Source organism: Varroa destructor, unplaced genomic scaffold (assembly GCF_002443255.2).
Source record: "Varroa destructor unplaced genomic scaffold, Vdes_3.0 BEIS01000003.1, whole genome shotgun sequence".
Lineage (NCBI taxonomy): Eukaryota > Metazoa > Arthropoda > Arachnida > Mesostigmata > Varroidae > Varroa > Varroa destructor.
Genome location: NW_019211456.1, coordinates 25,214,714 through 25,240,135, shown reverse-complemented (window position 1 = coordinate 25,240,135; position 25,422 = coordinate 25,214,714). Strand labels below are relative to the sequence as shown.

General features: G+C 43.5%; 1 protein-coding gene across 2 annotated transcripts; it reads left to right on the top strand.

Annotated features, from left to right (window-relative positions):
* Positions 1-50: 50 nt before the first annotated feature.
* Positions 51-24,820, top strand: poe (E3 ubiquitin-protein ligase-like protein poe). Of its 2 annotated transcripts, XM_022795744.2 has the most exons (27): positions 51-301; positions 3,354-3,420; positions 3,698-3,823; positions 4,125-4,405; positions 4,510-4,696; positions 4,939-5,185; positions 5,474-5,624; positions 5,804-5,977; positions 7,441-7,616; positions 8,025-8,258; positions 8,495-11,394; positions 11,620-11,811; positions 12,019-12,726; positions 12,919-13,248; positions 13,363-13,505; positions 13,691-14,016; positions 14,283-14,545; positions 14,825-15,097; positions 15,295-15,517; positions 15,738-16,040; positions 16,161-16,330; positions 16,565-18,523; positions 19,067-19,249; positions 19,501-19,725; positions 20,016-22,231; positions 22,518-22,758; positions 23,120-24,820. In XM_022795744.2, exons 1-27 carry the CDS (start codon positions 225-227, stop codon positions 24,356-24,358), a joined length of 13,614 nt encoding a protein of 4,537 aa, XP_022651479.1. In that variant the 5' UTR covers positions 51-224; the 3' UTR covers positions 24,359-24,820. The 2 variants fall into 2 exon arrangements, with proteins under 2 accessions (XP_022651479.1, XP_086838712.1); XM_086982586.1 differs by lacking the exons at positions 51-301; positions 3,354-3,420; positions 3,698-3,823; ... (2 more) ...; positions 4,939-5,185; positions 5,474-5,624 and adding an exon at positions 6,368-6,500 and having other exon boundaries at positions 5,850-5,977.
* The last annotated feature ends 602 nt before the right edge of the window (positions 24,821-25,422 follow it).

Genomic DNA, 25,422 nt, shown 5'->3' with positions numbered 1-25,422 from the left:
CGACGGTGTTTATCTAGCTGCGCTGCCTGCATCGCTGGGTGTTTTAGGCGACGCGGCCAGTCCTCGCGAATGTGCTGTTATTGTAGTGGTAAAAGCGGAGAATGGTAGTAGTTACAGAGTGACACGAATTGGGACTTCGCTGCAATTCGGAGTATTTTCGGCTTAAGAGTGAAGTTTCAATTAAGAGTGAACGGGGGCTCGGCCCCTGTAGAGCACGGGGTGCCATGGCCGACCGCACAGATGCTCTGCTCAACGGCAATCTCACCGAGGTGCAGGCGGTCGTTGAGGCCATCCAAAGAAGGTGAGTGATCTACCTAGCGATATGACCGGAGAATTAACTCGAAAAATTAAAAGCCCCACAGATCTAATATGCTTGGAATTCGGTTATAAGCTTTGTAAGTTTTCGGCAATAGGTCCAGCCGATATCACAGTATTGTACCGATAAAGGTACATTGCGATTAGAGACGAAGACATTTTCGCATCATTTCTGTTAGTGGTATGATTGTTATGCTGTTATAGTCTAATGAGCGACTGTGTCTAAGTAATCATGCACTTTTTTCTTCAGTCCCTCCGGCCCACGTGCAGACTACAGCACACAACGATTCGTTTAATCATTAAAATCAGCTTCGAAAATGCGAGTCATCTGGGATGATTTGCTAATCAACCGTTACCTGATAGAGATACATAGCGGTGATAGGTAGATTCTTCAATGCAAAAGAAAAACAAAGGAAGCTGTCGGCCACTTCTAATGTGCGTCAATCTGGGCGATGTTGATTTCGACGCCTTTACACATTGGCAATATTCTTTCCCAATCGTACATGCTATGTTTAGCATCGTATGGAATTATGGTATTTGTTATAGTACATAGTCTCCGATTCCAATGTCAATGTCTAATTAAATATTTTGCAATTCATGATGTTTGTTTTAACGCAAGCATCAAACTGCGGTCGTGTATCTTTTTTCGTTGACAAAAAATAAAACTATATTGCTGAATACTGATATTGGAAGACGAAACACCGAGTCTCGGTGCGCATGGAGTTTATCAATCAGCGCATGGATCAAAGGCAATCGCCAATGGTTTTATCTAAACCTTCAAGGATTTTGTTTTATTTGTAATATTATAACAGTGGTGTCCGAGGTGTGAGCGAACACATTCATGCGAATTCCGCTAGTATGGTTACAGCATCGAGTTAGCGACTAAAATTGAACAACAGCAAGCCTATAATGTAGGGGTAAACGGCCATATCATGCAGGTTTTTGGCATTCGTATAAAGCAGGGTTGCACTTGTTGTATAGAAGGAGTTTTAAAGATGTACAAAGTGCCTTGTTCGCAACGATCATTTTCTAAAGCAGGCTAGAAGACATGGGAACCTCGTTCCCATTACCACAGTTGGATTTGGTTATTTAAATCAATGGCTGGGATTGGCAGCAAACTGTTCGATATTGAACATTCAGTACTCAGATTCAGCCACATCGCATATGCTATATATAAAATATATGATAGAACGTCATAATTCAATTTTATGATAATCATAATGTATAAAAAGGACATGTACTTATAATACTAAAGGGTCACCCGCTTGGTGTTTGTAAACGGTGGCGCAGCCTTGTTTTCTAATGTAGAAAATAAGAAATTGTTGCCTTCGATTTACGATCTAATAACATCACAGTCAATAAAACAAAGCAGGCTTTTTGCTTAGGAAGAAAATAGTTCGGTCAATGAGCTTTTTAAAGTCATTTTGGACCCAACAAACAAATAGACAGAGATAAACTTACTAGTATAGGTAGATTGAATGTATGTTGAACATAATAAGCGTGTTTACTTGGATCTGATGTATCTAAGGTAAAGGTGGTAGAATCAGTATAGGGTCTTATTCATTTTTAGTGAGCATAATGTTCTTTTCGTATTCATTTTGAAAGCTATTTGATACAGTTTACTAGTGTATGGTCGTAGTGTGTAGTCGCTAACTTCAACTAACACTTAAAGTCAGTAAAACATAAAATTGAAATCGTTAAATTCGATTAAAAACAACTACATTGGTCGCGTTTTTGTTTTGTTTCTTATTGAAACAAGAAGTCTTCATATCCTAGTAATGGAAGTAGTAGTGGACTAAAAAAGCTAGCGATAATCTTGCATTCAGCTGTGTCCAAATATTGGTTTGTAATGCCATGTAATAGCTACAGTGAATAGACTTGTTACTCTTTGTAGGGTAAAAAGAAAATCAGCGGTACTGTCTTACACGAATAATATCCAGTGATATAAAATGGCGCAGTGATTTTATGCTTATGATAAAGTAGGGATACATTTACTTCTCTCTTTGGAATTGGAAAATTTTTAAATTTAAACTATTTAACTTTAATCGATACAGTAATTGGCATCCTTATGACTATACCTGTAATTATGTAGTTGTACTTGTTGTACACATTCTGAAAACACCAGATTTTGCGAGATCACGGTTGAACGATTTTGCTGATATATTTTTAAAAGTCTCGGCATTTTCAAATACTGATGCACATTTTTTCATTGTTAACCTCCATGAGTAAGCTCGTCATTTATTTGATTGAAATAAATAAATTATATATATTTATTTATTTTTATTATTTACCTTTTATGTGTAGAGCAAAAAAGGCCTCTGACTTTTCAAAGAATATTTTTGCTTATTCATTAGAGACGCCCTAATAACCGTGAATCTTCCCCATTGTTACTTGCATTGTGTATTTTGGTTAGGGTATATTGTTTGACTTGGTACTATTTTTTCGTTGATAACTTTGCTTAGCTCGGTGGGAGATTTTTAAGCACTGAACGTAATGGCTGGTATTCTTAAAAAATAAGCAATGCTAAACCACATATAACGCAGCATGTTATGGTTACTAGTTGTTTCTTTGTTGCTAATACAAAGAATAACAAACCCTTCCGCTGCAGCATTAAACACAAGAATTGTTCGAAACACAAGAATGAAGGTTCGAAATAGATTAGCGTTGTAGTCCGTAAGCCAGATTGTGCTCTACTTAACACCACTCTTTGGTATTTAGGATTTAGTGCCATGGCAAACTCGGTACTTTTTTTTTAACCTTTTAACTTGATATAGAGTAATTTTTGCGAAATAAATTATTGTTATTCACGTGCATTCTCAAAGCTCATTATAAAAGGACCTAATCTGTCTTCGTACGAAGACAGCTGTAATGTATATTTCGACTGGTTCTACCGCCTCAAGAGCTTACATTCTGGGCACGTTACGTACATCGTAGGCAGCGCGAAATAAAGATTGGATCGAGAAGTCCGCAACAAAACAATGGACCTTTTGCATTTCAGCTTCACACAAATAACTTTTTTTGTCTACGTCGTATTTCAGCTGTATAAAGTACCCATCAGAGACCTTCCTAGACGTGGCCCTTCTGTGCGCCAACTATATTGCAAAGGTAAAGAAGCAGAAAGAACATCAACACTAAGAACATAAGAGAAAATCGCCTCATTCTTCTGAAGAAATTAAGTAACATTTGTAAACAGAGAGTCATCTACTACTCTACAAAAAAGAGAAATAACAGGCAGTCCAATACTACCTATTAAAATAACAAGTAACCTATTGTCGCGTGCTATGCTGGGTATTCATGACAGTACTGTTACAGATTCTATCAGAGATCGTGCAACTGGATAATCATTGCTGCTATGAATTAAGGAGTATCTGTTGTACTTCAGGTGTCACCTGGACTGAGCCGAACTCAATCAAAACAACTACACGATGCAAGCATTTCCGTTCTCGGCAGGATGCAACGAGAGTTGGTCAACGAAAAACTCATACAGAATAGCGACGTCCTCGCAAAGGTAAAAAAGAATAATGAAAATATGTTATAAATGCAAATCGAGATAAAATTCGTAAACTCTGCATTCATTTTATGTTTATTATCAGTTAGCGCGAGTCAAACTGGTTGTAACGTATTTTGTATGCACAGTGGGGAGTAGTAAACGAAAATGGACCGCTTTTCTGCGGATCAATTCTGATCGACATGTTGTCATGAATAAGAGAAGCGTACGGCTGCTAGGTGCATGCAAGACTACAGATGAGGTAATCATATTTAAAAATAATTTTTCAGTGCTTGTATAATTGTTTGCACTGTCTGTCCAGATGTCCCAAGTGATCCGCGTTTTATCAAAGAAAAGCGAGCGTCTCGATGACTTCGTGGCGCTCCCGCCGCTGCCAGTAGACTTCATGCCGGCGTTTCCTGGCGGGGCCGAATCTCAGGCGGCCTCCGGCCGAACTGGCACAGGCGTCCAAAGACATTCTTTAGATCCCATTTTAGCTTGCGTTGAGCTGACGCTTTCTCCCGAAATTAGTGGCCAGCACGGTGGATCACGAAAAACTGTCAGCGATAGCAAACCCGTTCTATTTGCCCGTAACAGAGAATGGTAAGTTCCCGTTTGACATTGCTACGTTCGATCAGTAATCGGCCCGAGTAAGTGCGTCATGTTATCATAACCCGCTTTAACCTAGTTTTCTGTTTTGTTCTTAGGATAGCGTTCCATGGTGTCGCGGATTCGTTAATGCGCGCAGCTCTTTCACTTCAGCGGCTTCCACTTGTGGAAGACGTAACTCGGCTTGAGACTTTGCTCTCAGATGAAGTGCTCGTGCAGGCTGCGCGCGTGGTTGTTCGAATGGCTTTACAAGCTCATGACGATGATCGGACCTTGAAGTATTGTGTGAGTTGCAGTTTATAAAAGGAACAATAATCTGTATTAATTTTTAACGGCGATATGTGTACGTTCGTATTTGAGTTTAGATTCTTTTAGAACAGACTTCATGTTTTTTGACGAATAAAGACATCGTGTCCAAGTTTCATTCTAGTCACTCAGTTACAGTGTTTCTAAAAAAAATATCTATATAAGCTAAGGTTATCTGACTAAATATCGTTATCGTATGTATAATATTGTTTGCTCCACAGCTAGATATCTACCAGACGCTTACGGGGCTCCTGCGCAGTTCTTCAGTTCGTCAAAATGTTCACCTATTAACATGCGTTGCATTGGTTCGGAGCAATAGTGCTGACAGTGGAGCCTTACAAGGCCATAGCGTGCCTCTAAACTGCACGTTGATTCAACTTCTGGCGGAATTGTTCGAGTGTACATTGCATGATGGACGCACATGGTCAATTGAGGTGTTAGAAAAAGATATCACTTCCTCGTTCAGTGGTTAGTGTTCCTTGTTAATAACAACAACACTAATGATAAAGCCAATATTTACTCATTTGTATACCCTCTTTCTAGCAATACAAGGCTAAACTTATATTGCAAAAACCTGCCTTCCTGAGTCTACACTGCGGTGATTTTTAAATATAGAAGTTTAATTATCCAGTGAAATTTTTCGTAAGTACAATTAGCTAAGCTGACGTGACTTTCACTTACCACCAGTAGCTAGTGACCCAAAAATCTGTGCAATGACTTTAAATGTCTTTTAATTGTTGGGTGATTAAATTGCAGTTGAAAAGGTTCAGCTTATATTGGAGTTGCCATTATGCAATCATTTGTTCAGTTGCATTTCGGTAGGGTACCGGAAAGCCGCACTGCTCGCTAGGCCAAGTTCGAGTCCTGAAGATGACGATGATGATTCCGAACCTATCCTCGGCGCCTGGTACGGAGCAAAATCGTTTTTGTAACGTGTATACTATCACTAACACTGCATATTGAGTATTGTGCAATCGTTTGCCGATGGCTTGCGTATTGAACTGAACTTCGTATAACGCTTAGTAGTCTTACCTGTATTGACTTTACTGATGAATTTTAGAATAAATTCTTTATTCTGATTTACAGGTACGAAGAGGTATTAAGCCAGGATAATGCTGGTGCTGAATTTGGCGGAGAGCACAACGACTCTGGTGATTCGAACAGTGGTGATTCTCACATGCAGTTGGCAGCTAGGGCCGTTCACCTGCTTGATGCACAGCTAGTCGCCGGGTTCCCGAACATCGAGAAGTACCTTGCCAGGTTGGTGACATATATTAGGCTCTTACAAGCGAATACGACGGACTTTGAAATTGAATAACTTCTAAATTGGTTATGCTAAAATTATGATACGTTGTATGTTGGAGGCACTAGGAAAGTGCTTTCAACACATTTTTGATCACTAAACAGACGATTGCATAGCGGATTTGGGAGGACATATTTTACACCTTTCGTGCTCTGCCAGCTTCTAAACAGGCCTATACATACCATTCGAATTCCCATATGCAAATTACTTTATTTGTGGCTTTTCAAAGTAGGGTGATATCCCTGCCCATCGGTTTTTGCACATGGAAAGCCCTGTTATGACACGGGCTTATATCGGTTAAATAAAGGGGTTCAAGCCAACGTTGGATATTCTTTCGGTCAACGCAGGAAGTAATTGAGGCATGGCGATGAGGTCTGGCGTAGTCGTCAAGCGACTGTGTGGTTTTGATTGCCGTGCCAACGGTCTGTGAGTCTCTTAAGGAATGCGAGATAGCGAGCTGCATTTATTATTTCATTTTCGGTAAGTATTTCATAGAAGAAGATGCCCCTGTTGTCCATTGCTACCATTACCATCACCTTACGTTCGAGCCTAATCAACACTGCTGTTAAACTTGATTTATCTCCAGGGCGACACCATTCTCTCGCCTGGACCATCTCTGGGTAACGGTAGAGATTAATTCATGCCCCGTTTGTGGCGACCGTATACTTCAGACGGGTCTTTCGTTGATCAAAGTTTCATAAATTGCGCATGGAATGCACTATACACAGTTCCAACTGGTTTGTAGTCGATTCACGAACTTCATTTAGTTTTCGCATTTTCAATATTTAATTCTATAAGACGCTACATGCTAAATTCCAATTTTGACCGAAAGACCTCTTAGATTCCAAGCTTTACTTTCATGAAAAGTCTCTTCGATTGCGGCAACGCCTTTTTGTCCTTCGGGTCCCAACATTTGGTCGCCTCCTCGATGGTTTTCAACACTCCAATCGCTGTCCTTGAAACGTTACGTCGCGTTGATTTGTGAGAGTAAAAATATTCTTGCTGGAGTAAACTTAATGGGTTTTTGCCTAAATCTTTCTAAAAGAAAGTTTCTAAAGGAAAAGGAGTTTTAAAAAACTTTTTTTCCTTTAGTATTTATTTTATTTAGAGTATTTGCCGGACGAAGTTCGTGCACTAGCGACGCGTAGTTTAAAGGTCCGCCGGATTCGTTTGTAGTAGCCTGGTGTTTCGTTACTTTTGACTTAAAGAGTAAATGTCGTTTTGCAAGCATCGCTGTTATTGTTAGTTTCGCAAAGCACTCCCAGTCGAGGCTGTTGTTTTTTAAAATCAATGTTTTTTGGTAACTTTGAACTTTGTCTTTGTGATAATTATCTTTGACATGCCTTTCTGACAACTATAATCGAGGCTAAGATACCAACGTTGTAAAGCGGTGCAATTTTACGTGCGTTGATTCTTACAGAGAGCTGACGGCAGCCCATATGCTGACCTTGGCCAACATCGTACGCGACCTTGACGGGGGGACTGTTGCTCCTGGTCAGAAGCAATTCGCCGTTGCTATTCAACGTTTGGTACATAATCTGTTTGCAAGAGGTGTTCTCAGTCGTGATATGCAGGATACATTGCTCAATACGTTGGGTAAGCAATTATAAGGGTGAGACCAAGTCTCGTGACAGTTTGAAAACTTAATTTTTTTTTCAGTTATTTTCACAAAAGATTCCCTTAGTTGAATGTATGCAAAATACATAGCATACTCCTCTCTTTTTACTTTAATAGATGTAAAACGATGATTGGGGTAATTTTGTAAAAATTTCAAAGAAGAAAACTCCGTAAATTGCATGTTGTTTTGAATATGCACAGATTTAAGTTCTTTTGGTGTTGAAAGCATTTCTGCGCGTTCTTTCAATAATAATTGAGCGCTAAATATATGGGCGACTATGATTTTTCTTCGCCGAGAAAATTTAATTTTATGCTAAAATGCAATCGGAAATTTTCGTCGTTGTATAGTTAATGTTTGTTGAATCTGCCCTGCTGGTTACATCATAGGCATCAATCCTTGGAAGTCGGGCGGTCAGTGGCCATTGGAGATTACGCCACGATGTCTAGCCGTTCTGGCACAAGCGATTCTCCTTCATCCTGATCCTGAGGGAGCGAAAATTGCCGTTTGGCAAAAGGCTATACAGGCGTTAAGCACCCGATCAGCATCCCAGCAACAGTTAACAATGTCTGCTTCCGAAGTGGACTCACAGCAGATCAGTGGTGCGGCCCAGTCAGCAGAGGGTGAGGTGTCTTTTTCTTGTATAGATTTACTCTTGCATGGGAAGTGGTTCCTTTGTACTTCTACTCAAGTAAAAAGTCCATCTCTACTTCCGATCGAAGGGTTCGAATTTGTCGCTGGATTACGCTTCAACAAGTACTATGACTAATTTTAAACCATTTTGACTACCTTGACTGAGGTTACAATCCAAGGATTGGAGGAAGGTTCCAATTCTAACTAAACAGTTACGTTATTTCAGCTGGATTTGAGCACGCATCTGTTGCCGCTCCCTATGGGCAAACAGCAGATTCAGTCTCCGAAGATCTAAACGTGGAACACGCACAATTGCTACTCTATCTGTTTGATTCAATTCCTCTGATGCAGCGCAAAGAACTTTTGCTCAGTCTTGTCGATCCGATCTGCGCCGGTGATACTAACAATAGAGATGCATCGCAGTCATTTGCGGTACCAGGGTCAGGCGCTCGAACTTCGACAAGCGCGAGAGACCAAGAAAGCGGAAACAACTACTTGCGACTTGGACGTTTATTGCACCTGTTTGAGTATCTCGTTAAGCACTTGTATGCGGCACCGACATGGCTGACGGATCAAGTGACCGCCAACATCCTAGGATGTAACGATGGTTCGAGCACCTCTAGTGGATCCGTAAAGTACTTCTCCTATAAGGAACTTGAGGAAAACTTCCACATGCAAGAAGGTTCTCAGCGAAAGCTGAAGTTCTATACTTTGTGCGAAGAAACCCAGCCTGGACAGTTTCCTAAGCTTGACGGATTCGCCATTAACTTCCTACTCTCCACCCAAAGCCGATACGAACGACTGTACAAGCGCATAATTGATCTGCTCGACGTGGCTGGCAGCGACGCCGAGCAGCGTGATAAAACACACTGCACAAGTTATGTTCAGTTATGCGGAGCCCAATACGTCATGTGGGGAGCGTGGCGTCTATTTTTGAGTCTCCCACCCTCTCTTCATGCTTTGGAGAATCTCAATTCGCACCCACTGCTGCTCTGCGTACTGTTGCCACGTCTCAGCCACCGAAATCTGTCCGCTTGGGTAAAAGACGGCGTTGCGAAGCAGCTAGAAAACAACGCCGACCCGTCAGAAGCGCTAGAGCGAACATTGGCAAAGTTTTCTGGCACCGACCACGAAATCGCGCTTTTGGCCAACTTGATAACACGTTTGGAGAAGAATAGCTGGACTGGTACTGATCTCTTCTGGCTAGAAGTTGTGTTGGGCAAACTGCAGCATTCGTTCAACCACATCGGTGAAAGTGATGATCAAAAACGAGAACAAGTATCGCCACTGCTCGGGCGAGTCCTCCATCTTCTACAACTGTGTCGACGTTCATTGCACCGTCTCGTTCTTGATGAATTTGACTGCGGTGGCTTTGTGGCTGCTTATGATGTTGCCTTGGAGATTGCCTCATCACGGGCGATGGACACCTCGGTGACTTGCGTCACATTGGCGGTAGCATCATGTCTTCCCGAAGGCCTGTCATCGATTCTGAATTGCAGCTGGAACTGTACGCCATCCGATGGCTGTCATTCGGTGGATTCATGGAGGGCAGATTTTGCATCTGACCCGCTGCCGTCAGAGAGCTTGATCGCAGCCATCGCAGCTGCACACATCGGAGCGTTGTCCAGAACCAAAAGTCTTTCTCTAGCGATTCCCCTGAAAAGGGTACTACATTTTGCTCTTCGATTTGCCAACGACCTTTATGCGATGCGACAACAGCAGGTTGCCGAACAGGCGAGTGGTGAGCCGGCTCAAGGAGCAGACGATTCGTTGGATAAAGCCGAACATTGGTATGTGGCCTCGCTTGTGCCACTGCTCCTTGACGCTACCACAGAAAGCCAAAGTGATTTCGCTGCGCTGTCGCTGCAGGACTTGCCCGGTGGCTATGAGAATGAAATGCACTCTCAGGTGGTTGGCCACTGCTATCGTCTGCTGACAACACATATACGGGCCATTGGCAACATGGAGCTCATCTTTGACGAATGCATTAAGTATCTTGAAAGTGTGACCGAGAAATCCGCGGGGCGTCGGGCGCTCGCTCAGCTAGCTGAAACAAATGATCTGTGGGCTATTCTATACAAGGCGTGCAATGTTCCACCGTACGCAAATTATGGTCTAGCGGTTCTGCGTTTCTTTACTAATTTGTGGAAGTTTGAAGAAATCGCAACCAAACTAACAAACGTAGACAATTTACTAAAACACCTGAATGCTGCCAAGCTACAAACGTGGTTGTACTCAATCGTGTCATGTGAAGATGTTTTGGACGACACTCCAGCCAGCAACGAACGTCTGCTAGAATCATTTGTCTCTTCTGTGGTCTGCGCTGTGCGACACCCTGACCTTGATCAGCTGCTGTTTGACGCCTTCGCATCCCTGGCGGAACGAGTAGTACCTGCTGCACTATCAGGGGGCGCTTTCACTGCAGCTTTATCAGGCCTGGTTTGTCTTGCTACCTGCGGTGAACCGCGGTGGCACCTTGAGCTAGCTCAAACCTGCTCGCGCTGGTTGGACTCGCAGCCTTCTGAGGTCGGTTTTGCCGCCATTGTCCACTATCAGGCTAAGCTGGTTGCTGCATTGAAAGCACTCAACACGATGGACAGCGGCGATCGCGACGATGCGTCCTCAGACGAGATCTCCTCGGAAGCGGCCTACGATGAGGACTCGGCCGAATCACTGAGTGATGACGAAACTACCCGTCTATGCACGTACACGGTTACCGCCCGCGATTATATGAGCCAGCATTGGTATCACTGTCACACATGCGGCATGGTTGAAGGGGTCGGAGTTTGTTCGGTTTGCGCCAAGGTTTGCCATAGAGATCATGACGTTACGTATGCCAAGTACGGTTCATTCTTCTGTGACTGCGGCGCCAAAAGCGACCGCAGCTGCCAAGCAATGGAAAAGAGGACATTGGCCAATGCTCTAGCTAGCGCTCAAGTTCAACAGACTGTTGCTGCTGCAGTCCCTGGTAGCGTTGCTGGTTCTGGAGGTGGAGAAGAGTCACAATTGGCTGCGCAGAGCTCGAGCTCGGTCGACTCGTTGGCCTCGAAAGGAGGTAACAGTGGAGCGACGGACAGCGGCAGGGAACTACCACAATTGGCGCTTGCCCTAGCACCTTTTGAGAAGGTACGCAAATATGGAGTGATACGAACTGATAGAATATATAGAATAGAGTGCATTCTGTAGAATTAACGACCTCCTTAATCGTCTGACTTGTATTGATTCGAACTAATATTACCTGTACTAAAGTGCATATATACATATAGAACTGCATATATTTGCTTTTATTTTCGCCGTCTTAGGTTATTTGTATACAGAGTTATAGATATAAACATGCTTACTTGACCACAGGAGTTACGTGAAGTTCTTTTGGGTCCTCGAACGGTGGAAGGAGTTTTGGCAAACGTTGTTGATAAGATCAGGCCAAAACTGAAAGAGGATGCAGCGACTTCACCCATGGGAAGCGCTGTCCGAGCTGAAAAAGCGCTGCGCCAAATGCACGAAGGACCTTTGACATTTGAGACTGTCGATGATCTCATGCAGGTTAGTGTATGGTTATTCCATAATATTATTCGCATGGCATCATTCAAGAGTACAATTCAGTAGATACACTGTAATATTCGCGAGGCACTGAACGTTTACTGATACCACGCATTGCACAATGCGACGCTTGGCAGTGACTACCGTATTCATAAATTGCATAGATATAATTTTGACTTTTTTCGTATTGAATGCATACGACGGAAACAGGTAACGATCGGCTCTCAAGAGGGCGCGTTCGAAAATGTTAAGATGAACTTGGGTGGTGAGCAACAACTTCGACAGCTGTTGCAATCACACCATGTTCGAAGAGTGGCCATGTGCGCATTGAGTCAGGGGGCTGGCGCAGGCCGAAGACAACAAGTGGCTGTATCGCACGAAAAGGGCAAGGTGACTCTCCTACAGCTGGCGACCTTACTCCGACAAGCCGAAGCACCTCGAAGGCGTCTAACCATTACACGGCTGGCCAGCGCACCTGTGGGCTTCACGGCTCTATCTGTCGTCGCGAATCCCGCCACTCCGGCGGCCGACGATCATCTGGCAGTATGCGGTCTTAAGGACTGTCACGTACTGACGTTCGGACAGAACGGGGTTTTGTTGAATCGCCTAACGGTCACTGTTGGCTTGGAAGGGCAAAACTACATCATCAAAGCAATTTGGCTGCCTGGCAGCCAAACGGAACTCGCCGTAGTAACGCACGAATTTGTGAAGATTTTCGATTTGGCCGTCGACGCTGCCGCACCGACGTATCATTTTATATTAGCGTCGGGCAATGTGAAGGACGTGACATTCGTTCGATTGGACGCAAAAGACCGTTACATGGTGGTCATGTCAACCAACGGATTCGTCTACTACCAACAGTTATGCGAAGAAAGTCTAGCGACGAATGGAAGCTTTTATGTCACTAACGTCATGCAGGTTTGTAGTGGGAGGACCACACTGTATTGTGATAATGACAATATGAGAATCAAACAATGCCTATGTAGATTTTATGTGGTATCTTCTCGCCATAGCAGCTTGGCCGTTTTATCTTAATGGGACTATTAAGTCAAAAAAGTTAGTAACCAGGTAATATAATTAATTACCCTCACTCGCCGCGTTTTCGTGTAGGTCGATCATTCCGGCATGAACGGAAGTGGAGGGACATCGATCTACTATTCGCACGCGATGCAAATGCTTTTCCTCAGCTTTACTAACTCGAAGACGTTGATGGCCCCATTGACAACAATGGATGGCACACTTGGGCCAGTCTCTCAGTTGCAGTTGGCTAGTAAAAGTTCGTCCGCGCTGTCAAACAAGTTGGCCGGCGGACAACCCCTGGTCGCTTGGAGTGAGGTTCCCCACCATCCGGGCCTTGTGCTAGCAATGCAACAATTTTCTAATAATCCCGTCGTTATTCTGTTGCGTCCGGGGACTGCTCACGTCCAGGAAATTAAATTGGTATGAAATACGACTGAAACGTGAATAAAAAATGTGTAGTATACATATTATATATCACTGAACGTTATCTTTTTATTAATAGTGCATTTAGTTGTGCTTATTAAATGCTTGCAGCCTACTGCGAAGTCGAAGATCTCAGATATGGTTGCGTTACGACATCCGGGCAATGGAGGTGAACTTCGTACAAATCTGGTTGTCCTTTGTGAAGATGGCAGCCTGAAAGTGTTTACGGCTAATGCGCCTGAGACCAACTTCTGGTAAATGACTCTTTCGTCTAATTGCCGTTTGGATCCATTTTTATCCCAGTTCTCTTTTCATTTTGTCGCCGAGAGTATTGCATAGCGAGCGTACAATAAAGAGATATAACTTATAACAACGACAAGTTCAATTGAAATGCATTGAATAAGCATACAAACGAATATCGTGTTCTTTGCTGCTATAGGCTGAATTTGCGTCCCTCGCCAATAATCCCGGCGAAACGAGGTACGTCGAGACGAAGAGCCAAAGAAGCATCGACCACAGCTGCAGCGATGCAACCAACAAATCCATCATTGGTGTCCTCGGGGAGGCCACAGTTCCCCATTGACTATTTCGAGCATTGTAACCCGCTTCAGGAAGTTGACTTTGAGGGAAATGATTTACTCGAGGTGTACAATAGAGAGCAGCTGAAAACGCGACTTTGCAGTAATTCGCTCTATGTCGTCTGCACAAAAAGTGGTGGCTTCAAATTAGATGTCATCAATAGTGATAGTAGCATGGTCATAACAGGTTAGTTTAGGCAGATTTGCAATTTCCACACGTTTCTATTTAATTATTAAAAAAGGTATTAAGTTTATTTCCAACGGTGAAATTGCATTCCTACTCGAAATTCCGTAGGCGCCAGTGATATGTTTTTAACGGGTTGACTTTGTCACAAATATTTAACTCAAGAGTAATCGGCCTTATCTATAATATTTTTATGGGATAGAGGTTTTTCACGAGTGTATATAAAATGGCACGACTCACGCTATTTTTTTTTATCTATTGTTTTCTAGGACTTCGCATTGCTGTGGGATCACAGGATATTCAGCGTGTTCCCCCTTATGTGGAGCTGTTTGGACGAACTATCAATTTGGCCTGCTCTCGGGCGCGCTGGTTTGATCTTCCCCTAACTCGTGACGAAAGTCTTCAAGCCGACAAAAAGGTCACGCTCACCTTTGGCGTGTCTGGTGATCCCACATTTGTAACAATTCTAGATTCTGTTAAAGTATATGGTCGAACAAAGGAATCATTTGGATGGCCCGAAGACAATGAGGAGGTAAAAAAAATAACCAGTTTTTTCATATGCAAGGCAAAACTATACGAAACTAGTAAACAGGAAATAATATAAACCAACGTTGAAACTGTTTGGCTGCCGTTGCATTCTACAGTAAGAAAAAGTACTTTAGTATAATGGTTACCTCGAAAATTTGTAGAAACAAAATTATAGATGTTTTTCCGCAGTGTAGCTCATTTGCCAAATAATCGGATTTCGCCTGATTAAATATCGCTCTTAAGCACGAAAATAAACACGAAGAATCGCCATTGGCGTTTTCAGCTATTGACGAGCAGCACGTCGGTGCCAGGTCAGCAGTCTCCTTTATGGCAACAGTTGGAAGACAGTCTACAGTTGGTTGAGGCGAGTTTTTCGCTGATCTCGAACGAAGAGCGGAGTCAAGCAACTCATGACGACAGCGGACTACGTAGCCGTGCACTGGACGTCGCCTTGCAGCTGCTGCTGCTGCCAATAAGTTCGCCGCAATTGCAGGGGCTTATTAAAAGCCTGTTATCTGCACTACACGTATCATCAAACGAGTGTGCCTCGAGAAAGGTAAGCTTGCTTCGTAGATTTTGGAGTTTTGCACATGTTATGTGGGATCCGTTTGTCGTTGTCCAGTTTCAACGAAATACAACTTCTAAGATGGTGATGAAATCATCAAAAACGTTTCGTCAAGAGCACATTAACTCGTTTTCGAAACAATGAATTGCTTGAATCAATGACAGTTATTAAACTGTTTGTCCTGTCAGGACGAGGCTCTATTACAGCATGTGGAGGACTCACTAAACAGCAGCCCGGATGGTGAAGCCTTCTTCCGTTTAACATCAATTACGCGTTCAGTGGCCGCAACCCGCGCGGACCACATAGCTAACATGACACAGCCTGGCTTTGTTGACCTCTTGATGTCTCATTTTTGGAAATTGCTCGCAATATCGCCCGATGATCCACTTGTGGCTCCTGTGACCCGAATCGGTAGGATCTTTGTCGTTATCATATTACTATATTGCTTTAGTCAAATGTTAGCTTAATATGCTGCTTACATTAGATTCAGACATTAACCCAGTATTCATTAATCGTTAGTCGAAAAATTTACCCCTATTTCAAATGTGTCAGTTACGAAAGAGTGTACCCATCGACTCTATTTAATAGACTTTGTTTATATAACCCGGATTATCGTCATTTATCATTGTAGGACTGGCTCATGTTGACGCGACAGTTCACAACCTGGTGGATATCCTGTATGCAATGCTGGGCACTACAGATCCCGGGAGCCAAATCGTCAAACATCTCGTCGATTTGTTGCTCTACCCACACGCTCACATTGGGTTCGGTGCTCGTTCGGCACTTGTACGAGCGGTGCGACCAAAACGGTCGCCAGGGGGCGGCCAGGGCGGCGCAGCGAGTGGCAAAAGCCAGTCTCCCGCTTCTGAACAACTACTCGGAGATATTGGGCCAATGGAGAGCGATGAAGAGTTATTAACGTCTATTGTCGACCGTAAGTTTGCATTAGCTTTCCTCTGTTTCACATGAACTTCTCCAATTGTTTTCAAACATGAACAACGCTAGTACTTTATAATGATTTTGCTGCGCGATGTGATTTTGCATTCGTTTGTAGTTGATAAGAAGAGCAGCGCCCTTGTATGCAACATGCTGAGCCACGTCCGGCGCCTTGAAGACGGGATTACTGCGGTGCCCTTTCTCCAAGTATTGCTATCGCTTGTATCACAACCAGAACACGTGGAAGCACTCGTAGAAACGGCAATCGATATGGGTGCAAATATCACGGTACGTTTCCGATGCCAGTTCGATTTTTCAACTTTTTTTGCCGATAGAAACCCGTCTTTATAGTTGTGCGTCCACTACACAATAAGCGATCGGGTCAGCAGGCTTTTTTAGGTCAGATTCGGTTTGTGAGTATTGAAATAACCTTTTGAATTATCCTAAATATTCATACAGATAACGGATCTGTGAATAAGCCATATCTTGCTACGTTTAAATAACATTGACATGCAATTCCAGGTCGAATCAACAAAAACCAGCCATGTCCAATTCCTACTGCTCAAGGTATGCTCAATTCTCCTTGGACGAAAGACTCCGGCTCGCGCAGCAACAGCTAAACGCCTCCTTGAGGCAAATATGTTCGACAAATGCTTCGCGGTGCTCACTCGATTACTTGAGCATTGGAAAACGTACAGTCCGCAAATAGAAAACGGTTTGCTCGAATGCCAGCGTTTAGACCTGTCATCGGTTGACATGCTACCCTTCTTCCAGAAGACCTTTGTTCGATCCCATGCCGGCGATGTGTTTGAGGATTTCCGCCAGGCACTCACCGAGATGATGCTGAAGTTGGCCTGTCAGATGAAGCAGACGCTTCCTGATCAAACATTCGCTTCGATGAGCCATTGGCACGGCCTTTTGTGCGAGCTCATGATGGCACCGCAGGCCGCTTTTGCCAAAAAGGCCGTTCGCAAGCTCCTGATGTTGCTGTGCGGTTCGAAAGAAAGCTACCGACAAGTTCGAGATCTGCACGCCTTCGGCGTTCACATGGCCGCAGTGCAGGAACGTAGTAAGCAATCCGACTATGATGCGCTTATCGAGCTGATGGAACATCTAAAAAGTTGCGTTGACGTCGCTTCACTTCGTGTCTCTAACTGGCAGCGATTCTGTCTAGCGAATAAGTGGATCCTGGCATTCCTTCTTCGGGTATCGTTCTCATTAAACGAAGGTGTAGCGCCAGCAATCTTGCAGTTGTTACAGTTGGCAATCTGTGACAACAATAACAATCAGCCTCAACCATCTGGTTCTTGCCAGCAGCAATCACAACAGCAGCAGCAACAACAGCAAAATAATCTTTCAGCTGGTGCTCAAACCAGTGGTCAGAAGGATAAGGAAACCTCGCAGTTGGCAGCCCAGCTCGTCGCACAGCTAAACCTTAAAGTAGACGGTCCTCTGATTTCGAAGTTCCTGGTCAGCTTCCTGCTGGATTCAAACACAACCTCAATTCGTTGGCAAGCACATTCGCTTATGCATCACCTGCACTCAAACTCGGCTCAGGATCGACAACGTGAGATCGTCAACATGATGTGGTCGTTATGGCCCCAGCTGCCATTGTATGGCCGTAAAGCATCACAATTTGTCGATCTGCTCGGTTTCTTCACGCTCAATCAGGAGGGCGGCGATGAGCGAGGCTACGGCGAGAAGATGATGGGTGTTTTGCAGAAACAGAACGGCATTATCGAAAAGCATCCTAACACCGCTATCTATAATGCGATTCAGGGTCTCGTCGAGTTCGATGGCTACTATCTTGAATGCGAGCCTTGCCTTGTGTGCAATAACCCTGAAACGCCGTTTGCGTCGGTGAAGCTCAGCCAGATTAAGGTCGACTCCCGATTTACGACGTCGAGCCAAATCGTGAAGCTGATTAGTTCGCAAATCATCTCGAGGATGACGCTGCGTATTGGTGACGTGAAAAAAAGCAAGATGGTGAAAACGGTGAATATCTACTACAATAACCGAACCGTACAGAGCGTTGTCGATCTGCGCCATAACAAACGTTTGTGGAACCGCGCGAAGAGTTGTCCGCTGGTTCAGGGACAGACTGAATTGAAAGTCGAGTTCCCTCTGCCAATTGTGGCATGCAATTTGATGATTGAGTTTGCAGAATTCTACGAGAACCCATTGGCGGCTGCCGAGCCCCTCCAGTGTCCTCGGTGCTCTACGCCAGTGTCAGCCACGCCAGGAGTATGTGGAAATTGCGGCGAACAGGTGTTCCAGTGTCATAAGTGCCGCCAAATCAATTACGACGAGAAAGATCCGTTCCTGTGTAACAACTGTGGTTTTTGCCGTTATGCGAAGTTCGATTTCCATCTGTACTGCAAGCAGTGCTGTGCTGTAAACCCAATCGAAAATGAGGAGGAACGGAAGAAAGCTGTGGCGTTCATGAACAATCAGTTAGACATCGCTGACAAGAGCTATACGGCAAGTATACCAGTCCTACACTAACGTTTATTGTCCCTTGTTATAGTGTTCTTATACTATAGTGGTGACGTGTTCGGTCACTAAACCTAAGGACAGGTGAGGTGGTCTGGATTCGAAAGGGGGTGTAACATTTTTTTGTGTGCTAGAAACGGCCAGCCCACTGTAGCTAAACTTAATGGCAGTAGTATCAGGTGTTGGATTTGAAGCATCTACTATTTATTATTTATTTATACAAATTTCTCACCACAAAAACGAAGACTACCATATTGAAACGAAAAAGATTGTGAGGCTTTGAATATACGAATGGCAATTACTCGAGTTATTCATGCTGTAGACCTGTCTACATTTATAAATGGAATGCAAATTAAGCAAATATATCTGCTGTAAATTGAGCAGTTTTTGTTTGTGGAATAAAATATACGTACATGCGGGAGATATAAAAGATACAAAAGAGTAAAAATAAGAATAAAAACAAAAATATGCTATAAATGAGTCTCTCTTTCTTTAAATCATAAATAATATTCGCTGTGAATAAACGGACAGGTGATGCAAAGTTACAAACCGGTCCTGGAAAGTCTTCTGGCACGAATCTACGAACGGGAAGAGAGTGAGGGAATCACACATCCGCAACAAGGACATGTCAACCGTTCGATTCAACAGCTAGGCCAAAAATACGGTAGCGACTGTAAAGCCACCTTTGACGAACTGTCCGCCACCGTACAGAAGGTAAGTGCCTGTGCTGCTATACAATTAAATCCAATTGTTCGTTTCTCAAGGCTTCTATTTTGTTGCCATTTACTTCGATTTATTGACTAATTAGGAAAGAATAGTTTTTTAACTAGATATATAGAAAGAACTTTGAGAAATAGACCTTAGATGCAGAATTGTGCTGCAGCAGAAGACGAAGGGATGCTTGCGAGTAACGCATATTATTACTCAACTATATCGAACTTATTTTGGCCGGCATTTTTTCGTAGGTCCTAGCGTGTCGTAAAGAGCTAGTGGAGATTGAGTGCGCCCGGCGCGGTGTCCCTGCTCCCTCACAAAGTAGCGTCTCCTCAGGCCGATGCTTTGGTTGTGTGTCTGCTTCGATTGAACTAGTCGTGACCCTTCTGCGTGCGATGACTACAAAACCAGCATTCGCTAACGTTCTCTGTGAACTTGGACTAATCGGAGAGCTGCTATCCTGTAACCTACGGCAGGTAAATATATCCAGGCTTCTATTTAATTAAACGTCGCAGACTGTAAGTTTTAGACGTTTATGCAATTTAGTGAGACAATTATAGCGTAAATTCGCTGATGACTTCGAAGTGATTCATCATGGATTTCATCTGCGGCGCGATATAGACTAACTTTTGGGAATATCATAATATTTTTTTTGTGTAGAAACGACAATCCTTTTGGAAAACAATGACTAACGAAACAATTGTTTCGACATTTACGCTTTTATTTATTTTTTTTTTTGTTTATTTTGTTTATTTCTTTTTTACAGGGAAGCTCGCGTCTTCGACGAGATGTACGCCATTTGTTGGTGTCGCTAACTGCGGATAATCCCCAGGCAACCGAGCTGCTAAACGGACTTATATTGGAGAAAGTTCAACTTGCATTGCGCGGAAACTCAACCGACCTAGTAGCAACAGTTCGCCATGAGATGTCCCTGTTAGCACTTTCTGTTGCTAAGGTTGATTCGTGCTGGGAAGATAGGCTGCGTACTGTATTCATCATATTCCGTCTCACGCAGCAGATGGAGTTCGGCTCGCATTCTGTGCTTGAATGTGTTACCCTACCTTGTCTAAAGATCATATGGGAGGTTGTTAGCCAGTCAAGAGGCCACATCAAATGGGGTCCTATGGATCGGACGTTGGATCTTGATAAATGGATCATGAAGGACGCTCGTCACGGATACGAACGATGGGCATCGAGGATTGGCAGCGTAGAGGAACAAGTTCCGGCTTCGGTAAAACAGGCCGCCTTTAACTGGAAAAGAGCTACAAGAGAAAGTACTGGGGCAACAAACAAGAACTGGTTGGAGCACATGATGTTCAATCCGTCATCCAGGCAGGCTCGGGAGGTTGCCTGTATGCTGACTGAGGCTTTATCAGAATCGCCTTGGTGTTACAGCGAGCTTCTCGATATGTTAACAAGCTACCTGGATCAAGTAGGAGTTGCCGGCGAACATGGAGCACGCTTTATGGAGCTTTACCAACAACTCATTCGTGACGAACCGTGGAAGCAGTACGTTGTCATCAAAGGGCTTATGACAAAAATATCAGTGCTCATGGCCGACGAAATCGGCAAGCTAAACAAGCTTGAGGAGACTGCGCTGACAGCCGACTTGACACAAGGTTTTGCCTTGAAAATGCTCACCGAAGTGTTAGCTTCACTTCTCTCTGTCGATGAGATCAGACAATACTTTAAAGGACAGATGCTAGGCTCGGTGTTGGACGGATACCTCTGCCTACGTCGATTGGTTGTCCAGCGAACGAAACTTGTCGACGATACCCAAGAGAAGCTATTGGCCCTTTTGGAACAGATGACCACTGGAACCGAAAACGAGACGCGAGCGTTCCTCGAGTTGTGTGTAGAAACAGTGAAGAAATTTGGTGCAGATGACATTCGCACACCGGTGTTCATTTTTGAAAGAGTATGCAATCTAATCTACCCTGAAGAAAGTGAAGCTAAGGACTTCCAGGTCTCTTTGGAAAAGGATAGTCAACAGGAAGACTTCCTTCAAGGGCGTATGCTTGGCAATCCCTACTCGTCTAATGAAGCTGGTATCGGACCACTAATGCGCGATATTAAGAACAAAATATGCGCTGATTGTGAATTGGTGGCGCTACTCGAGGACGATAACGGAATGGAACTACTTGTATGCAACAAAATCATCTCTCTTGACCTGCAAGTAAAAGACGTCTTCAAGAAGATCTGGTGTGTAGAGAGCAACCCTGACGACCCTATGCGTATTGTGTATCGAATGCGCGGTCTTCTCGGGGACGCGACCGAAGAATTTATTGAGTCGCTCGACAGCAAGGATTCGATGGCCATTGACGAGGAACAGGTGTACAAACTTTCGGATGTCATGGCAACATGTGGAGGTTTAGAGGTGATGTTGGATCGCCTCAATTCGTTAGATGTTGAGAAAGCTACCCCACTGCTCCAGGTCATCCTCAAATTACTGGGGCTCTGTATTAAAGTTAAGAAGAATCGGCGATGTCTTGTAAAACTCCGTTGTATTCCTACACTGCTTAAGACACTTCGCGCATCATTGATTGCACGTCAAACTCTAATACCTGAACAGCTTATCAACCTGATTGAGCGCGTGATTCAGGAAGCTCTTGACCAGGAGTCTTCTGTGTTAGAAGATTTTTTCACGCACACGGGAAGTGTAGACGATCTACAGTTCTTATTGAAACGAGCTAGCGACTCACCGCCACTCCTAACGCCGTTAATGCGAATTGTGCCATCCTTAACGCTGATGGATGATGCAAAGATGTCTACTCTATTTGACCATTTCCAACCGCATCTTGACTTCGCGCTCTTCGATGCCCAACGAAATGTTGAATCAGAACTAGCGATGGACGGATTTTGTGTGCTGGTACAGGGTCTCGACACTCATCCGCTTCATCATCAACTACGTGATTGCTTTGTTCAGAGGGGCATTTTGCAGTCCGCCATTGATTACCTAAACTGTAACGCCCCACCGTCAAAGTAAGTAGTACCAGGTTATAGAAGTTGTCTCTAGCCATATATATTTGAAAATTATTCCAGCTAGATCGGTAGCTCGTCAGTATATGAATGGGGCGAACACACACCTAAATAAGCAGTTCATTTAACTCTATAATCAAATTTCTATAGATACCTTAGTTGAAAAATATGTAACTAGTAATATATAAGTTAAAGATCTCGAAGATCAGTCATTGACATGCATTTATAATTTATTAAGCCAGCGATTAGCCAAACGTTTTCACTGAACAACGACTGGACTTCATTACAGGAGCACCCTTCTGGTCATCTCTGACGGGTGGAAGCAGTTCGTGGCTAAACCATCGTTAAAATTAATTCTGCGTTTACTGTCGGGCTGTTGCCGAGGTCACGAGGCCAGCCAGACACTTCTTGGTGGCACGATTCCTATCATTCACAGGCTGGAACAGGTATCTAGCGAAGAACATGTTGGCTCTCTTGCGGAGAATCTTATGGAAGTTCTCAGAGAAGGCAACTCAAAAGTAAAAAAACAGGTAAATAAGGAAGTAATTGGGGCAGACTAGTAATAGTAGTATTAGCTCAACTAACTGCGGTTTACTCGCATTTTAGAATTTTGTAGAAGTCATTGTTTCGATAGAAGCGCATGGTGACCCATTTGTGCAATTTCTATATTTTAAAACCACTTCTTTAAGTGTATATATGAAATTTTATACTCATGTATGATATTAGAGTGAATTTAGGAGAAACAAAGGGCGTAGTTACTGTTCACATGTGTGCATTATGGTGCTATTTAATCTATTTTTTTTTTATTTGTGATGAGAGCCCTGAGTTTCTTTTTCTTCAAATGGAAGTTTATCGCGTAAAATTCACACTGAACGATTATTCTTCTTTAAGGTTGACGATGCACGTCGACAAACTCGGGCTGAAAAAAAGAAACTTGCTATGGCTATGAGGCAAAAACAGCTCGGTGAGCTGGGTATGAGAACAAACGAAAAGGGCCAAGTGACCAAACAAGTCGGTGGCGGAAGCAACAACCTGCTGTCGCAAATGCAAGCGTTGGCTGAAGAGCAAGGGCTGTCTTGCATTATTTGCCGTGAAGGGTATCGCTTTCAACCACAGAAAGTGCTAGCCATTTACACGTTTACCAAGCGCTGTCCAGTCGAAGAATACGAAATGGACCCGAACACCTATGGAGCCCCAATGGCTCCAACCCCACGTAAGACTCTCGGCTACTCAACTGTAACGTACTTCAATCTCGTTCACGTCGAATGTCATTTGAACGCTGTTCGTGTGATGCGTGGCCGAGATGAATGGGACTCGGCGACCCTACAGAATTCAAACACCAAATGTAATGGTCTTCTGCCCCTTTGGGGCCCTCAGGTGTCCGAGCACGCGTTCGTAACAGCTCTGGCGCGCCACTCGACTTACATCCAGGAGGCGACAGCGCAGCATGACGTTGGACACGTGTTTACAGTACACGACCTCAAATTGCTCCTCAGCAGGTTTGCCTTCGGCAAGTCGTTCTCCAAAGACACCGGCGGCGGCGGACCGGAGAGCAATATGCACCTGGTGCCATATCTGTTACATTTGGCCGTCTACACTCTGCTATCAACAAAGGCTGTCGCCAGAGAACAAACCGCAATGGTAAAATTCCTTGATATGAAACTACCCAAGCTGCACCGGAACTTCTTCGAGCAAGATAGCCCCACCTACCAGTTGACACTAGCACTGGCCATTTGGCCGCCATCCGTGTGGCGGCAAAATCGTCTTGCGTTCATCCGTCGACTCGTACAGTGCGGTCAAGCGCGAAGCTACGGAATGAAACTGAATGACTATTCGACAACGCTGCGAACGATGTCCGTTTACAAGCCCTATCTTTTGATGGCCGCGCTGGTAGATAAACTCTACAATGATATGCTCTTGATTGAGAAGGAGTCAACGCTTGAGTCGTGGACTCAAGATCTTCACGACTACATTCGGCACAACGATCAGGCCCTCTCCGACAACGCTAAGAAAGTATGCGAGTGGTTCATCGATTTGGACAGGCGGTTTGATCGAATCGAGGTGCTAGGCGAAGCTTTGAGATTGGATCTTAGTGGCAGTTTTCTTGAAAGCGCTCTCAAACTCCAGTGACTATAATAGCCGATATTCAATCTGTTTGAAATACTGTTTTTAGCCTCAAGAGAAGAAATAGGTGGAAAAAAACGAATCATCATTGACTCATACACACACAAATATAGATATAGAAATACTATGAAAACGCCACGGAAAGACGTAGCATACACAAGTGATGTTAAAACCGTGATAAAGAAAAACAAAATAAAAATGCGCGTGATTATAATTCAATATGCTGGCGGGAAAAGTTTGGTGTCGACTAATAAAATAAGTTATTTACGAATTATGTGTCAGCGGTTGTCAGTTGTAGAGAAAGAACACAAAACTGGTATGAAATGCGTGCGTTTGACGTTTTAACTTTTAGAGATGACTTTTTGGTAAAAATTAATCAACTAACGAAACTTGAAATACTTGTACCCAGATGACTTGTACCCGTGAAGTGTAGTCAATAAATGAATTTGTTTAATCTACACGTATAAAGCTCTGTCTGTTCATCCTAGGATGGTGCATGACTGTGGTCGTATATCCCAAATGCCCTATGTGCATAAAAGTCGAGGGAAATGTCTGGACATTCTCAAACATAGTTTGAAGTCCGAGTTTTCATTTACAATTACTCTGTTTGCTGAGAATTCAGCATAGAAAATTGCGAATGAGCAAAACGTAAATTGATGATGGTATGTGTCCTGATATTACAGTATAGCCTCTGTAGGAAAAGTGCTTTAACATTACCCAGCCTAATATTCTCGGATTCTTTGTAACTAATTCAAGCGTATTCTTCGAGAAAAAATTATATCATTATTTATTTTTATAATACCTGTATTTGTTTTTATACAATCCAGTTTTGATGTTCCACCATACAGCTTATTGCAAACGATGTTCTCAACCTTGAGACGTTTCGTTGTATCAGCTGACGTCAATTGGCTATCGTTTCAGGCTTTTGAGTTGGAAAATAATTACTCTCCTAACACAGGTAGGTACACTCCCACCATGTGTAGTTCATACTATGACATACCTATTCTCGATTCAACTTTTTTATTGAAAATTTCAATGTTTCTTTAAATCTACATAACTGGTACAAAACA

Excerpts from the sequence above, each read along its gene's own strand:
- poe (XM_022795744.2), top strand. The coding sequence starts at position 225 with ATGGCCGACCGCACAGATGCTCTGCTCAACGGCAATCTCACCGAGGTG. Across the intron at positions 4,406-4,509 it reads TTTGCCCGTAACAGAGAATG|GATAGCGTTCCATGGTGTCG; the intron begins GTAAGTTCCCGT and ends TTTTGTTCTTAG. Across the intron at positions 11,812-12,018 it reads CTGTCGATGATCTCATGCAG|GTAACGATCGGCTCTCAAGA; the intron begins GTTAGTGTATGG and ends CGACGGAAACAG.